We start from the raw sequence: 15,991 nt of genomic DNA, 5'->3' as shown, positions 1-15,991 counted from the left end.
TGCCAGGCGAGCATCCTCCCACTGAACTGTACACCCTCAGGCTCCATTTTTTTTTTTCCGGTACTGGGAATCAAACTCATGACCTCACACTTGCTAGGCAGGCACTGTGCCGCTGAGCTAAATCCCCAGCCCCAGGCTGCATTTTTTGTTTGTTTGTTTGTTTGTTTGTTTTTGTTTTTGTTTTTCTCTGGTACCAGGAACCGAACTCACGACCTTGCGCTTGCCAGGCAGGTGCTTTTGCCTCTGAGCTAAATCCCCAGCCCCCCAGGCTGCATTTTTTATACTTTGCTGTATGTGTATTTCATATTTGTATCACTTTCAAAATCAGAGATACAAACTATACTTTCAGAGAATTCTAATTTTTTTTTTTTTTTTTTTGTCTTTTTGAGGCAGGGTCTTGCTAGGCAGTCCAGACTGGCCTTGAGCTCACTTTGTAGCCCACGCTGGTCTCAAACTCACAACGATCCTCCTGTTTCAGCCTCCCGAGTGCTGGATTATAGGCATGCGCCACCACGCCCAGCAGAATTCTAATTGTTTTATGCATTTTTTGCAAATCTGGTTCTGTAAAAGTGCATTATTGGGGCTGGGGATATGGCTCAGTGGCACAGTGCCTGCCTGGCAAGCACAAGGTCCTGAGTTTGATTCCCAGTACCGACCCCCCCCAAAAAGTGCATTATCACAACATTGACTTAGTAAGCAAGCAAGCTTGTGTATAAAATCACTGAAACTTGCTCAATAAATGAAGAGATGTCCTTTTGGTATGCCTGTATTTGTGAAAGATAAAATTGCTCACCAGATATGGTGGCACACACTTGCAATCCCAGCTACTCGAGTGGCTGAAGCAGGAGGACTGAAAATTCAATGCCAGCCCAGGCACCTTAGTAAGACCCTGTTGCAGAATTTTAAAAAAGGGCTGGCGATGTAGCTCAGAGCTCCCTGTGCTCAATTCCCAGAACCAGCAAAGGGATGGGGCAACTTCTTGATCTCTATAAGCAACTTCACGTGTGCTGACTCATTGCTCTTTCTACCTTCTCAAAAGACTAACACTGTCCTTTATAGGGTTTCAGATGACTGCACTGTATCAGGAATTATGTTTGCAAAATATGTATGTTATTACTTGCCTATTTTGTTATATAAAGTGGTCTATGAAGTATTGTCATCTTTTTATGCTTAGAAATCTTTAAAAATATAATTAAATGTCTTTTAAACAATGTTTTTTTAAAAATGAAGAACATCTATTTAAAGAATCCTTAAACAAGGCATGGTGGTGCATGCCTGCAATCCCAGCCCTTGGGAGGTGAGGCAGGCAGATGGATCACTGTGAGTTCGAGGCCAGCCTGGGATGACATCATGAGTTCAGGACTGAACTACATAACAAGACTCTATCTCAAAGAAAAAAAAAATCCTTAAATGGGAGACCCAGATAATTTGGGTCACAAATTGATAAAATTTGAACAAAAATATTAAAAGGCCCAAAGTTTGAAGTCTGGTTCACTGAAGTTGAGGGGACCTTACTGCCACAAACTGAGCAGAGTGGAATATACAAAAAGCCCAAATCCCAAGGAACTATGCACAAGACTGGGAGGGCACAGCTGTCAGTTACTCCAAGGAGCACGTCAGGTGTGAATGAGCTAAGGAATTGGGCCAGAATTATTACTATTTTTTAAGTGTTGGGTCTTGGAGTGGCTGTTGTGACCCAAGACCTTGCATGTTCTAGGTACACACTCTATCACTGAAGGACCTGGAAAACACTCTACATATTTGAAGGTCAGTAGTTGAGGCAGAAACATTGTATGTTATAAGGGAAATGCAGGTGACGGGTGAATCTGCATTTTAGAAATGAAAATGAAAAGGGTTCTTTCTCCAAATCTATTTAGACAAAAGTGCCAAAGGTGCTGAGATGTATTTAACATCATTTAGATTTTTTTGAGTTGTAGAGTTGTCTCTCCTGCTTGTTACAGGTGGTTCTTCAAAAGATAGAATGGGTGGATGGATGGGTGGATGGGTGGATGGGTAGATGGGTGGATGGATGGATGGATGGATGGATGGTGGATGGATGGGTGGATGGATGGATGAGTGGGTGGGTCGGTGGATGGATGGATGAATGGGTGGGTCGGTGGATGGATGGATGGATTGGTGGATGGATGAGTGGATGGGTGGGTGGATGGATGGTTGAGTGGATGAGTGGATAGGTGGATGGGTAGATGGATGGATGGATGGATGGGTGGATGAGTAGGTGGATGGATGGGTGGATGGATAGGTGGGTGGATGGGTGGGTGGATGGATGAATGGGGGGGTAGATGTGTGGGTGGGTGGGTGGATGATGGCACAATGATACAGCACAAGTCTGAGGAGCCCCACAGTGGGTGCTTAGGCATCACACACAATCATTTTCCTTGACTAATGTAATTCTAATCAAGTTTCACTCACTGAAATGACACTTTACATAGAAAGGTGCCAACTGTCAGTTTACAATTGTGTCATTTGAAATCTGATAAGCATTTCTTCTTTTGGCCCCACCTATACATTAAAGTTGGATTCTAACTTCTAACCATTCTGAATCAAAAAGTATAGTATTCCCCGGGGTGCAAAAGATTTCAGCTTTCATATACTGCCTGCCAAAAACTGAAATACGTGAAGAGTGTGTGTTATATTTTGTAGCTTAATAAATTGAACCATAGCCAGGGATGTTGGCACACACCCGTGAGCCCAGCACTCAGGAGGAGGTTGATGCAGGCGGATCACAAGTTTAAGGTTAGCCTGGACTACACAGCAAGACCCTTTCTCAAAAAATCAAAACAAAAATAAATAACAAATAAAGAAATAAATAATGTTAGTTTATTATGTTTTAACATTACTTACTTAGAAAAAAATCACAAACAAAAACCTCACTCTAAAGAAGTAAATAGGTATTTATACCACTACTAAAAGTTTCTATTTTTCCAAAAACCTGGTTGTCCTATAAGATCTATTTGATCCCAAAGATCCAGTTGAACCCTGGAAACATTTTGTCAGTTAGCCTGTTGATTTTTATGTATGAGACCACCTGATTGCCCCCCTCTCACCAGATGGAGGTGCTAGATCTGACATTCTGATACTGCGGAGAGCAGCTTATGTAAAAACAGTACACATCAACTCCTCAGCGCCTTGGTCTTATTTCAGGAGGTTTATGGTAAAGAGAACTGGGTATTGGTTCTAACGAATCACAAATGCTTCCCCCATTTTCTTTGGCACAAGGCAAATTACCCACTTTATGAATTTAACCAAGCAAATGGAATACTGAAGGTACTATAACCTGACCTTCCTTATACCAGCTCATGAACTCATTTGCAAACTACTTAAGAAGACAGATTAAACACTGAAAAGTCTGGGGCAAATCATTAGTTTTAAAAATGGTTGTCTCGTACAAATTTGCTTCAGAAAATAGTTCATGTTGTAGGGAGCAAGGGGGACGGGGTTGTGTGCATAAATCTGTGATGGCGACTTTGAGTCGTATGTCTCGTACAAACTTGCTTCAGAAAATAGTTCATTTTGTAGGCAGCAAGGGGGATGGGGTTGTGTGCATAAATCTGTGATGGCGACTTTGAGTTGCATGTCTTAGCACCAAGAAGAGATGAAGCTACGTGACACTGACTGAACAGGGAAAGGTATTTTCTAGTGCCAGTCCCTCTAGCCAGTGCCTGAACTACTAAAAAAAAAATATTGAAACATTTTCCAGAATGTCAGAAATGTCTACTTCCACCCAGTTCTCTAGAGGTACTTAAAGGTTAATAATGCCTTCAGAAAGCTGGACATGGTGGTGCACACCTGTAATCCCAGCATGTGGGAGGCTGAGGCAGGAGGATCAAGGTGAGTTTGAGACCAACCTGGGCTACATAGTGAGACCTTGGAAAAGCCTTCTTTCATTAACCTTGTTTATAAACCTGCCGAACTTGACTGCAAGCACTGTCCCCCGACACCCACTCTCTTTGGACAAAGCTGCTGCTTCCCAGTGTCTCTAATTTGGCAATTGTTTCATTTTTATTTAATGTCACTGCACTTTTTCAGTGTGGTGGCTACATTTGGCTAGGTAACAGTGGCTGCAATGTTTGGAGTAGTGTAATTTTCAGTTGGTCAACTGATCATGACTGGCTTTTGTTTTTAAAATCACTGTCTGCCTAACCCATCCCCAGTTTCCCCAAGGGTATTTGAATGTAATGCTATGGAAGCACTAAACGGTCACTGGTCACCATAGACAAGGAGAGTCTGAGGAGCCTCTGAGAAACTGTTGTAGCCAAGTGAAGCCATGGAGACCGATAACTAACTGCGACGACGCGGTGCTGTGGAAGGCGGACCTACACAGCGATATTCGGGAACGATTGAGGAGGTCTGAATGACGGGCTTTCCTACATCGGCGGTTCATTAATTGTAAAAACTGTAGCAGCGCACCCCTAGGAGGGCAGTTAGGCTGCACACAGGGGGTGACAAGCTAACGTAGATGTTAATTATCAGGGAAATGGGATGCAGGGGGTAAGTGAGCTCTGTCCCACCTCCATACTTTCCTTAAGTCTAAAACTGTTCCAGAAAGGCTATTATGAAAGAAAATACTAAATGCGTTACATGAACATCAGTTGTGTTAACTTTTTACTCTTTGTGTTTGTTTTTCTGCTTCCCGGATGACTTGTTTTCTCACAGTGGGGGAGGGACCAGGCGGTCACCTCACAGCTGGTTCCCTGCTGGCTACTCAACACCCAACCGGGCTACACAGCCACGCACTCACTAAGTGTCCATGTGATCGCTTCCTTCTAGTTTTATTGTAGAAGAAAAGACTCTGCCTGGCCTCTTTTAGTTGTAACTTCTCGTCTTCCTCTCTAGAAATATGTCTTCCTTTAAGAAAAAGGAAGGTACATAAGTGCTCTTCTGAATTCAGCAAGTCCCCGAAATGAGGGGCTCCAGGCTGCGTGAAAGTCCTCTACACGGAGGAAAACTTCCCAGTGAGCAATCCCAGGGGAGGGCAAGGAAGGCACCTCGCTGCCTTCTACAACTTTGTCTCTGAAACTGCGCATCACTTCTCTTTCATTCCACTCTTTAGAAGCAGATCGTGACAGGCATGGTGGCGCAGGCCTGGAACCCGCACTTAGGAAGCTGAAGCAGGAGGATCATCTCGAGTTCGAGGCTAGCCTGAACTACATAGTTAGCCCCTGCCTCAAAACAAACCAAAACATCACTGTGCCGATTCCACCCTTAAGAGGACAGTTAGGTTGCACGCAAGGCAGGACAAGCATCTAACTTGTGACCTCTCCATTCCCACTGACCGCCACCCTCTGGTGGGCTACTAAGACTGTCTTTGGAGTTTCCCCACCGCACCGCCTCAAGTTGTCCCCAGGGGCAGCCTGGCCTTTTCAGAGGCACCAGGGGCCCTCGGCACACTTCTTTTAGTCTTGTCCCTTCTCAGCTGTGAGGGACTGAATGTCTACTCCATGTGAAAGGCAGTCTGCCCTAGCAAAACCTCCCAGCTCCACGGTGCACACAGAGTATTTTAAAACCAGAAAATGGGAGAAGTGTGAACCGTGTGAACAGTGCTCCCCCAAAATCTGGGGCTCAAGATTGTTCTATCCTCATATCCTCAGGGGGGCACCTGCAGAACTGGTAGTGTGCACTGACTTCCCTGGTGGCCAGGTCCATGGAGTACAAAGAGGAGTTTGAGGAAGGAGGAGATGGGCAGCCTCCCACCCACCAGGTGTCTGGGGGAAGAACACAGACTGGCAGTGGACGTGGACCTACCAGGATGCAGTTTAGTAGGGAGGCGCGGGCAGGAGGGCAGAAGCCACATAGCATGAAGTTGGTGAACCCATAAGGGCTCCTGGCTGCATGTAACAAACGCTAACTAGACTTCTGTGAGCAGGAAAGAACTTAGTGCAAGGATATGGGGCAGTCACGGAATTTCTGGGAACGCTAAGGAGCTGGTTGTTACAAACGGGCAAGACTAAGGCAGGCTTTTGTGGCTGGAGCCCAAATCATGCTGAATAGCAACACTGTCATCATGCCACGTGTTACGGCGTGTGCCTAGGTGTCCCTCAAGGCCTCACGTGGTCATAGGTGGCGCTTTTTCAGAGGTGGCTGGATCTGGAATATGTGATGCTGGAATTGATTCCTGGTGCAATGCTAAGATCAAAGGCACTAGGGCTAAGGGTGTGAGCGTTACCCAAGCTGAGCAGCCTGGATAAGATAAAAGGGATAAAAACTGTGACTGTCCCTTGCTTGCTTGGCATCTATTTCTTCTCTGTGATGCCCCTCTGCATACCACCCATGCCCCTTGGAGCCAGCCGACTATTAGCTAAAACCTCCACAAACTGTGAGCTAAATAAACTTTTCCTCCTTCAACTTAGGGTGTGTTGGCCTCCTGTCAAGATGCAGAGGGCAAGGACCTTCAAAGCCAGGCAGAGGACGCAGGTTCAGGCACCCCAAATCCTTGGGTCCACTCCAGACTGAGAAACTGAGGGGGTGAGGTCAGGAACAGCCAAAGCTGAGGCTTTTTTCTCACTTATGGCACAATTAAGGGAACTGAGCCGTTTAACAGAGAGGGCTACAGTTTAGGTCTCGAATGTCCCGCCGGAGCCCCACGCACTCAGAGGCGGGGTTTTGGGAAGGGGATTAGGCCGTGGGGTGCTACAGCTGACTTGCTCTTAGGAGGCCTGGTCAGCGGTGCAGCTCACAGCGGTGTGACCTGGAAGGAAGGACGTCCCTCCCTGGCCCCGCCCTCTTTCTCGGCTTCCTGTCCATCGCACAATGAGCAGCTTTCCCGTCAGGCCCTCCTGCCCGCGGCTTCTGTGCGTGAGCCTGCGAACGTGGACGAACACTTCTGAACCGTGAGCCAAACAAACCTGTCTTCCTTTAAACTGCAAGTGTCAGGTACGCTGTCCCAGTGCTGGGCAAGGTGATGAGGACAGAGGGGGAGAAACACGGAACCCTTTTCACAACACACCAAGCGGCACAGCCTGACTCCTGTGGCAGGACAGAGCCGTCCAGGGACAGAGCCTTAAGACACCCACATCTCTTCCGAAATAAAGGAACCTGAAGCATTACTCACGGCCCTTGGAAAGCGTCAGTTGTCAATGGGCTTTAATGAACGTCTGTGTAAATAACATATCTTCAATAATTACAATATAGAAATCTCTATGAACAAAAATAGACAAATTTTTTGGCAAAGAATGCTGTAAGGGAAGTCATCCGGGGTCTTAGGCAGCAGCGTCTACACAGCCGGCAGGGTCAGTGTTTGGGGACGGAGGTAAATATCCGTAGTCCATGCATTCCTTTGATCTCTTCTTTCAGTGCCTGAGTAAGTAAAAGAGCACCATCATTTTTTGTGTATTTGATAATGATTACAGAGTACAGTAATATCTCAGTTCACAAATGCTTCTGTTTGTAAACCATTTGGTTCGCAAACTAAAGCACTCAGCAAAATTTTGCTTCCGTTTACAACATTAGGTGATAAACACAAGCACGGGTATCTTCCCCTATAAACATAGAACACAGTCATCGTCCCCCAAATCATAAAACAAATTAAGTTTGTAAACCAAGGTGCCACTGTATTTTTATAAAGCCCTGCATCTGAAGGAGACTTTTTACATGCTTTGTTTCCGCAATTTTTCCTTTATAAATGTTTGTTTGAATCAATATCTAAGCCAGGCACAGAAGTGCATGCCTACATTCCCAGCACTGGGAGGCTGAAGCAGGAGGATTCCTTGAGCTCAAGTGTTCAGAGCGAGCCTGGGCAATATGGTGAGATTTTTGCCTCAAAACACAAAGCAAACAAACAAAATCTAGTATGGCTTAAAAAAGGAAGTATAAAAAGACATACAGTGAAATCTTACTCTCAGATGTCCTCTGTCTCTCAGTTCCTGCCTCTGTCCCCAAACAGAGAACTCTTATTGCTTGTTTCTTGTGGATTGTTGCAGGGCTTTCAAAACGCTTATCTGAGCTAATATGAATACACATTCCACCCCACACTATTTTACAAACACAAATGCTTAACACTCCAAACACATTGCTTCTAAACTGCCTTTGCCCTAACCATCTCTCTCAGTGATCTGCCCATCTGCCATGAAGTGTACCCGCAGTCTTTGCATCCCATGACACGGATGTAGTGTACCTTTTCACCTGCCCCTAGTGACCTTTGAGGCTGTTTCCTACGATTTGCTATTTCAAGTAATGAGCGGCAGTTCTTTAAGGCCCCACCAATTACCGTAAAGGCTCCAATTTTACTTCACGGCAGAAAATAGTCACATAGGAAATTCTGAGACTTGCTTAAAGCTACATTGTCAGAACCCAAACCTGAACTAACCTCCACAGTCAAGGTGCTCAGAGCCCCCACAGCGTTGGGACGGAGAAAGAAAGGCTACAGGACAGGAGGGGGCTTGGAGTGCTCGGGCGCAGTCAGTGCAGAGGAGACAGAGTCCTTCTTTTCTCGTCCAAAATCTCAAGGTGGGTGGGCGTCAATTCCCAGTCTGCTCAGCAATCCCCCTTCGCTTGGGGAACAGTTCCTGTCACACTTTAATTCCACCCTCTGGTGGGACTATCAAGTAGCCTCACCGGCCCAGCCTATGACTGGCTCGGGGGTGGCACGCGACCCAAACTGGTCCAGTCAGAATCTCCCCTGGGATTTTTCAGAGTGCAGCCTTGACTGCTGGGTTACCAGGCTGGAACGATGCCAACCAGAGGTGGCTGGGAGCCATGTTCTCTACTAAGGAGAGAAAAGCCATCTCCACTAGGAGATGAAGAGGCCAACGCGGCCAGAGACGCCGAAAGTGGTGACAGAATGAGACAGCAAGCAGGTAAATTCGCTTAAGACTGAATGAAGACATGCCAAAGAACAGGTGATTTCATTACAAGGTCAATTAATTCCCTTGGTTTGATTATGTTCATTTTAACCTGGTCTCTATATTGAAAACAAAAAAAATTCTAATACCCGTACTATAGTCAGAATTATAGTCAGAAGGATCTTTAGAGAAAAGCTAGTCTTATCTCTTTGTTTGTCCTCTTTCTTTCTTTATCTGTCTGTCTGTCTGTCTGTCTGTCTCACCAGCTATCATCCAGAGTCTACCGCTGATACAAAGTCAGCAAGCAAGGGAGTAACCGAGTCGGGATATGAAGCCAGGTGTCTTGAAGCCCTGGCCATACCTCACTGGCCCCGCCAGCAGGCCTGTCCCACTTGACCCGCAATACAACTCATTTCCACATCCGCAGGGAAGTTGCTCAGCTCTATAGACGAGCAAAACATGTCCACGGAAAAAGCCTGAGAACACAGCTGAGCAAGAGCACTCAGACCCTGGGACGCCTGCTCCCTGCAGGCCAGGCTGCTCCTCGGAAGCTGCCTCGTATCCGCACCTAGGCCACAGCTCGCCTCCCCGTCATAGCTTCCTTCGAAGGGTGAGGGCCCAGTCACACCTTCAGGAACCTTCTTGGCTTTGGCACCTCGGGCCTTGCCTACTTCCCGTCTCAACACCTTCTCCCCGCTCTCTGCAGCCCCTGCAGGCGGACCCCCAAGCACGCCATAGCGTCACACATTACACATCACTGCCATAGGTCACAGAAGGCCTTGGAGATCACCAGGATGACTTCACAGTTGAGGAAGCTGAGGCCCTGCGGGGGGAAGTGACCGGCTGAAGAGCTATGGGTAAGAAAAGCGGAGCACTGTGCCTGCAGCACTAACCCGGGTGCTGGGGACACAGGAGAAAAGGCATGGCTAAGTGGCAGAGTACTGTACCAGCTAACATTAGGCCACAAAGGCAGCCTTGAGGCCACAGTGGTGGCATGCCAGCCTGCGACTCACTCCAGCCTGCGGCACGGTGCACAGGGAGGGGCAGCCCTGCCACGCCGGGGGGAGGAGCTGGGGGTGAGGCAGCCCTGGAGCTGCCAGCCGGAGCGGAACAGGCACGAGAGGCAGGACCACCGTCACAGGAGCAGAGGCTGGGAGGCTCCGCAAGGGAAGCGTGGCCTCCAGTCAGGCGCGTGGGGCAGACGGGGGCAGACTACGCAGATGATGCTGAGTCCCAGGCTGGGAAGCTGGGCCGGGCCCTGTGCGCAGCAGGACCCACTGAAGGGCTGTGAGCAGTGGGAAGCCAAGGGCAGAGGCGGTGACTGGGCAGCTCGCAGGGAGAGGCCGGAGGTGGGGAGGCACAGCACAGCAGCTACTAAGCCCACTCCTTCCACGAGAGCCAGTCCCGACTGGGTGCCGGAAAGTGCCCCTGCCGAAGCACTCCTCAGCCTGCCTCCCTGGGGCTCGGCCCTGAGCAAGCGCAGACACAAGGTCCATGTCACAGGTCAGCAGGTCCCCCACGAATGACAGTCCACTCCTAGAGAGAGCAAGGGAGCAGGGCCACCCTGTCCCCGGGGAGTCAGCAGGGAGGGGACTGCGGCAAGAGCCAGGCCAGGTGACCTTTTCATGGCCTTTTGAACTCACAGCCGATTCTATGATTCCATTATTAAGCCCCTGGCAAGGTTACAGAGGAAAGCTTCCCCTTGGCCCGGGCCCCAATCAGATGGTCAGGTCCGAGTGTGCCAGACAGGGGTCCTACCCTTCCCACCCTGCTCCTGCAGACCACGTGTACAGGGGGCCCGGAGCTGGGAGCAGGTCCTGGGCAGCGAAGTCCGGTCACTCCCAGGTCTGCCGTCTCCGCAGTGGGTGCCTGTCAGACCTCGACTCCCAACACTCACCCTGGGCAGGGCAACCCCAGGTCCTAGCTCAGACCGGCCCAGGCCAACAGACCTGCTCTTAACAAGGTCTCATTTTGGTTCCTTCCATGTAATTCTGTCAAAGCCCAACAGTCCTCTAACCTAATCTTCCAAAAGTCCACACAACCACACAAGTGCATTTAGACACCCACGTCAGCGTGCTCACAACGTGCTGTGGCTCTCGGCTGTGAAGCTGTGAAGGTCGGGCTGGGGATCTCCCTCCTTCCCGGCCCACCTCTGTCTCCTGTGACAAGACAGTGCTGGGGAAAGGGGACTGGGAGCGACCTTTGAAAGCCAGGCTGAACTATCCTAAAGGGAATGCCTTTCAGGAACTGAACACTTAATTCTCTGTAAGCCATCAGAAAACACAGGCCAGCTCTCCTTACTGCCTGCAAACTCTCAACAAGTACTGGCTGAGCTCCTTCCACTGGGTGGCTTGTTTTTAATTTTGAAAACCACCACACCCACTCGGCAGACCTAAGGTGCCGAAGGCCAGAGGCAAAGGACCACTGTCACTGCCACTGACCTGATTAACCATCTGGTGCTGCTGGACAGTTCTCTTCTCCTTAAATTCTTCTGATTCGATTTTAATTTCATACATCGCCCCGCAGCCTCCTAAAATAAACAGGAGTCAAAAGGGCTTCAGTTATTAAGCATGGCAGCCGCAGCCCAGGTGTCCTTGAAGGCCTGAGACTGTCATTCAGCACAAGGACAGTCACCAAGAGGGGTGAAGGAAGAGCGCAGCTTCCCACCAGACCACACACCTCCGGCAGGCCGCCTCCACCCAAACGCACTCTTTGTTTTGGAAGGCCACTGTGCCGCCCCAGCTTATTACCTGGACCGGAAAGCAAAGGTGCAAAGCGTGGAAAATGTAGGGAATGCAGCCAAAAAATGCCATGGAAGAGGGTGGGTGGGAAGGTCTGCATTTCAGTGTCGAACCTCCCAAAGGACCTGAAGTCAGTATTTCCAAAACTGCAAAAACACTCTTGACATTTGGTTTGAAAACTGTGTTTGTAAACTCATCCAAAAGACAAAACAAAAACAAAGTGGCATGAGCGCCTGGGCCCCAGCAAATGCACTGGGCTGGGAGGTAGATGGGGCTGTGCCCGGCACCTGCCGCTTGGAATGGAGCTTATGACGAGGCCCTCAGGGTGGGCCCTTCCAGCCCGGCCCAAGTGCTGAGTTCCTGAGGATGCTGCCCCAAACAGGGGCGGGCAGGGCTGTGCTGAGAGCACGAGGCCACCACCTGAGAATTACGACTCAACGGGCTTTGTTTTGTTCCCTTTTTCTTTTTTGGAGACAGGGACTTGCTGTGTAGTTCCGGCTGGACTTGAACTCACTACGTAGCCCTGGTTGGCCTTCAATTCATAGTGATCCTCCTGCCTCAGCCTCCAGTACTGGGATTACAGGTGTGAGCCCCCACGCCCGGCTCATTTTGCTTCCCTTACAGTGTGCTCTGGGAGTCCACATTTCGGTTGCACACAGCTTCCTAACCTCAGTGACTGAAGACAGAGACGGGGAACCGACTCCCACGGTTTCCCCTACTACACACTCGCAACGGACACTTCCAAGACCCACGTGGTGGGGGCCTCTCCACACCAGCAGCAAGCAGTCTTGCAGCAGTGGATGCCCCAGCGCCTGCTGACCCAGTTCGGTTCTGACACTATCTACCTGGGTGCAAGTGACAGTCACAAGCCCAGTGTTGTTTTGCTTGTGCTTCTGACCAGCCACTATCTATCAGGGTTCCCAAACTCCTCCTTGAGTTTCACCAATTGGCTTCACCAGCTCACAGACCTGGGTACACACACTGCGTTATGGTAAAGGGCCTCACAAAGGGTGTAAATGAAGAGATGCACAGGGCGAGGTATGGTAAGGGGTGCAGAGCTCCCCCGCCCTCCGTACGCTGCCACCCTCAGAACCCCTGTCAGCAAAAGCTCTCCAAACCCTGTCCCTCTGGGCAACTCAGCTGGACCTGTGTGCTCAGATTCTTCCTGCCTCTCCCGACAGCATTCCTTCCTTGCGGGCCTGCGGACAAGGCCCAGCTGAGGGGACCCAAGGTTGTCAGCCTGGCTCTGCTCAGACAAGGACCTTCTGAAATAGGGATCTAACCATCCAAGAGTCTCCTCACTGTCAGCCCAAAGACAGACAGGTGTGGGAAGGTTAGAGTTTCCATGACCCACACACTCTGGGGAAGAAAACTTATTCTCCCTCTGGCCTGCCTATGGCATGGAATTACAGGCCAGACTTTGTGGTGGCACATGCCTGCAATCCCAGAACTCTGGGAGACTAAAGCAGAAGGATTGAAAATTCCTAGGCAACTTAGCAAAACTATTGCAAAGGGGAGTGTAGCTCACTGTATAGTGCTGGGTTCAACACCAAGTACTACCATACCACCAAAAAATATACATATATCTATATACCATCACATCACAACGACCTTTCCACACTTCGGCCAGGGCTGGGCAAAGCCAGCCTAAGGGTCAAGTTCCAGATCTGCCCTGGGCCTGAGGCGGGTATAGGGCTGGTAATATCAAGGCCTGAGCACTGCCTGGGGACTGGCAGAGCCCCTACCTTATGTTCCATGCCAAAAGATCTTTAGATGAGCTTCCTGTAGTTGCATGAATAAAATCCACTCTAAATGTTCAGCCAACCTGTGTAAACACTGTACTCTCAGTGAAGCCAGTGAGCTGCAGAATGGCCTAATCCTGTGGGTGTGGCGATTCAGGTGGACCCCTATCTAGCTGTCCCCAGCTACGCTGCCCGTGTGTGTGGCTGGATAAAGGGTCTATCTTCTCCCACCTGTGGGTATGGAGGCTGTTCCCCAAACACAGCCAGCCTGAACTTCTGGGGAAGGCAGGGCCTGGCTGGATGGGAGTGGGTAGAAAGGGCCTTTGCCCTTGAAGGCTTCTTTTCTTTTCTTTTCTTTTCTTTTTTTTTGTGGTACCAGGAATCGAATTCATGACCTCAGGCTTGCCAGGCAAGCGCTTATGCAGCTGAGCTATAACCCCAAAGGCTTATTTTCTTCTGAGGAAAGTAAGGCAGCTGACAAAACCTGCCCAGGGCCCATTTGAGCTCTGCCATTCTAGGAGACAGACTAATGTGGGGAAATCAAAGTAAGGTCCATCCTGCTGTCAAATAAGAGACTGCAGACCTGAGGTCTGGGGTGACTGAGAGAGCCCTTGTCCAAGCAGGGCCAGGCTGGCAACCTTGGGTCCCCCCCAGCTGGACCTTGTCCCCAGGTTCTCTCTGAGGTTTCTGAGTCCTCACTGGCAATGAGCTCTCTCCTCCAGGCCCCCTTGCCCTCTGCCCCTCCCCAGGGCAAAACCTTACCAAAGCTCCCCAGGAAGGATAAGAGAAAGCCTCACCTGAAATGTCAGTGACCTTGATAGCCGTAGCACGAGGAAACTTCTCTCTGAGAACCTGAGTCACTTGGAGCTCCCCCTCCGTCTGGGAGGCGAACAGCCGATGGACACAGTAGAGCAGAGGAAGCTGCCACAGAACAGAGAAGAGGGCTATGGCAGAGCACGGTGCCACTGGCCCCAGGGCTGGCCACTGTGCAGGCCCCCACAGCCATTCCACCAGCGCAGCCGCGGGCTGTTGGGGGGCTATGTGGTGTTGGCTGGCCATTCAGTTCCCCAGGACACGGAATAGATTTTTGCGGTTGTTTTTTGAGGAGTATAACTGCAAACAACACTAACTCTAGAGACAAAGCCAAAGACCTTATCCCACAGGCATTTAACTCCTATGACAGTGCTATAAGAAAGACACTCTTGTGATGACAGTTTATAGGCAAAGAAATGGAAGCCCTGAGGAATCTACCCCAAACTGCAAAGACTAGTAAGACGCAAAGCCAGGAGAGGCCAGGCAGCCCGCCTCAGACACACCCTGCTAGCTCTGGCCATCCACTGTGCTCTACCCACCTTTAAGCCCGATCACCGGGAACCCCAGCCCTGTGACATGTGCCCGCACCACCACTGCCAGCAGCCCTCTAGACACCATGCCCCAACTCAAGGGACAGAAGAGGCAGAATCCTATGACATGAGCTAAAGAGGGAAATTTTAAGGTTATTCACTATAGGTAACAATACCCTCTTCCTGGATGGCCACCACAGAAGGCAGAGCTCCAGCAGGAGCACGTCTTAACCCTTAGAAGCCAAGGAACAGAAAAATCAGACGAGCAGACAGCTGGCGTGACTGAGCACATGCTGAACAGGGCCTGGAAGCGGAGCGCGGCAGGCCTTGAACGCCAGGCTGGAGGTTCTGGACTTGTTAAGACAGGCGGTGTGAGCCCAAGTGAGATGGCCCAGCCTTTCGACAGTGAAGCAAGCTGCAAACGACAGCGCCTCGAGCAGCAGGTCAAGGGCAACGCCAAGCGAAAGGCCTTAGGAAGGGAGCAGCACCCGATGGTGGTTCCACCTGGCCATGGGCCATTAGCGAGTGTGGTGCTAAAGGTGCCAGCCTGTTTCCCCTGGGTCCCGCCTGTCCGCGGGCCTTTCCTGGGCCCCAGGACGCGGTGCTGCTACGGAACCTCAGAGCTGTGCACAGGGTCTCTCTCCAGCTGGTCTTAAGGGCAACACTGAGTCTGTCCCGCGAGGGGAGCTTCCCACGGCTGGCCCTGGGGAGGCCCTGGGGCACTGGGCACGGACCGATGGACGATGAGCGAGCAGATAAGGACCGTGCTCACCGGTCAGCAAACAAGCAGGTGAGATATGCTCAGAAGTCTGGGGTTACAGGTCTCGGCGCCGTACAGAGGTCAGAAACTTCGCGCTGTGCGTCTGGGAGGAGTCGCAGGGGTGAGGGCCTGGGGCGGCGTGTTGCTTGGGGAGGGTAGGGAGGGGGTGACGGGATGGCAGGTAAGATGGGCAATCACTAAGGGCCGCAGAATCCACGGAGCCTGTCTCCTAGCCGACCTGCGGGCAGCGCCTGTGCCCGGCCGAGGACCCACAGATGACCGCTGCCCGCGCGGACAGTCGCGGCGGCGCTCCTCAGCACGCGGGGCGCGGCAGGTTCGAGGCCCGCCGGAAAGCGAGCGGCAGGAGGAAAGTGGACGGCGCGAAGCGAAGGCCGAGGCAGCGCGGGAGGACTGGGAGCGCGTGGGCAGTGCCCCCGCCAGGCTTCCGTTCTGGGCTGCGGGCTTTGCAGGCGCAAGGTCAGAGGTTCCCGGGGCCCGGACCCCGCCGCAGGGCCCTGCACCCACTCCCGGACTCCGGGCTGTGAGCCCTACGTCTTCCCGCTCCCCGTCCGAAGTGCTCGCCGCGCTGCGCCCGTGCGCCCGCCCC

At 50.9% G+C, this 15,991-nt stretch overlaps 1 protein-coding gene across 1 annotated transcript; it reads right to left on the bottom strand.

Moving 5' to 3' along the window:
• Nucleotides 1-7,083: 7,083 nt before the first annotated feature.
• Nucleotides 7,084-14,202, bottom strand: Bola3 (bolA family member 3; the record flags this gene model as incomplete). The annotated part of the gene is given in 3 exon segments (XM_005385527.2): nucleotides 7,084-7,314; nucleotides 11,240-11,328; nucleotides 14,079-14,202. Coding segments are annotated over 3 exon segments (279 nt in total), but the record flags the coding sequence as incomplete, so codon positions are not given.
• Between the last annotated feature and the right edge of the window lie 1,789 nt (nucleotides 14,203-15,991).

Source organism: Chinchilla lanigera, unplaced genomic scaffold (genome assembly GCF_000276665.1).
Source record: "Chinchilla lanigera isolate Chin_1 unplaced genomic scaffold, ChiLan1.0 scaffold00023, whole genome shotgun sequence".
In the NCBI taxonomy this organism is placed as follows: domain Eukaryota; kingdom Metazoa; phylum Chordata; class Mammalia; order Rodentia; family Chinchillidae; genus Chinchilla; species Chinchilla lanigera.
This window is presented reverse-complemented; position numbering and strand designations above follow the sequence as displayed.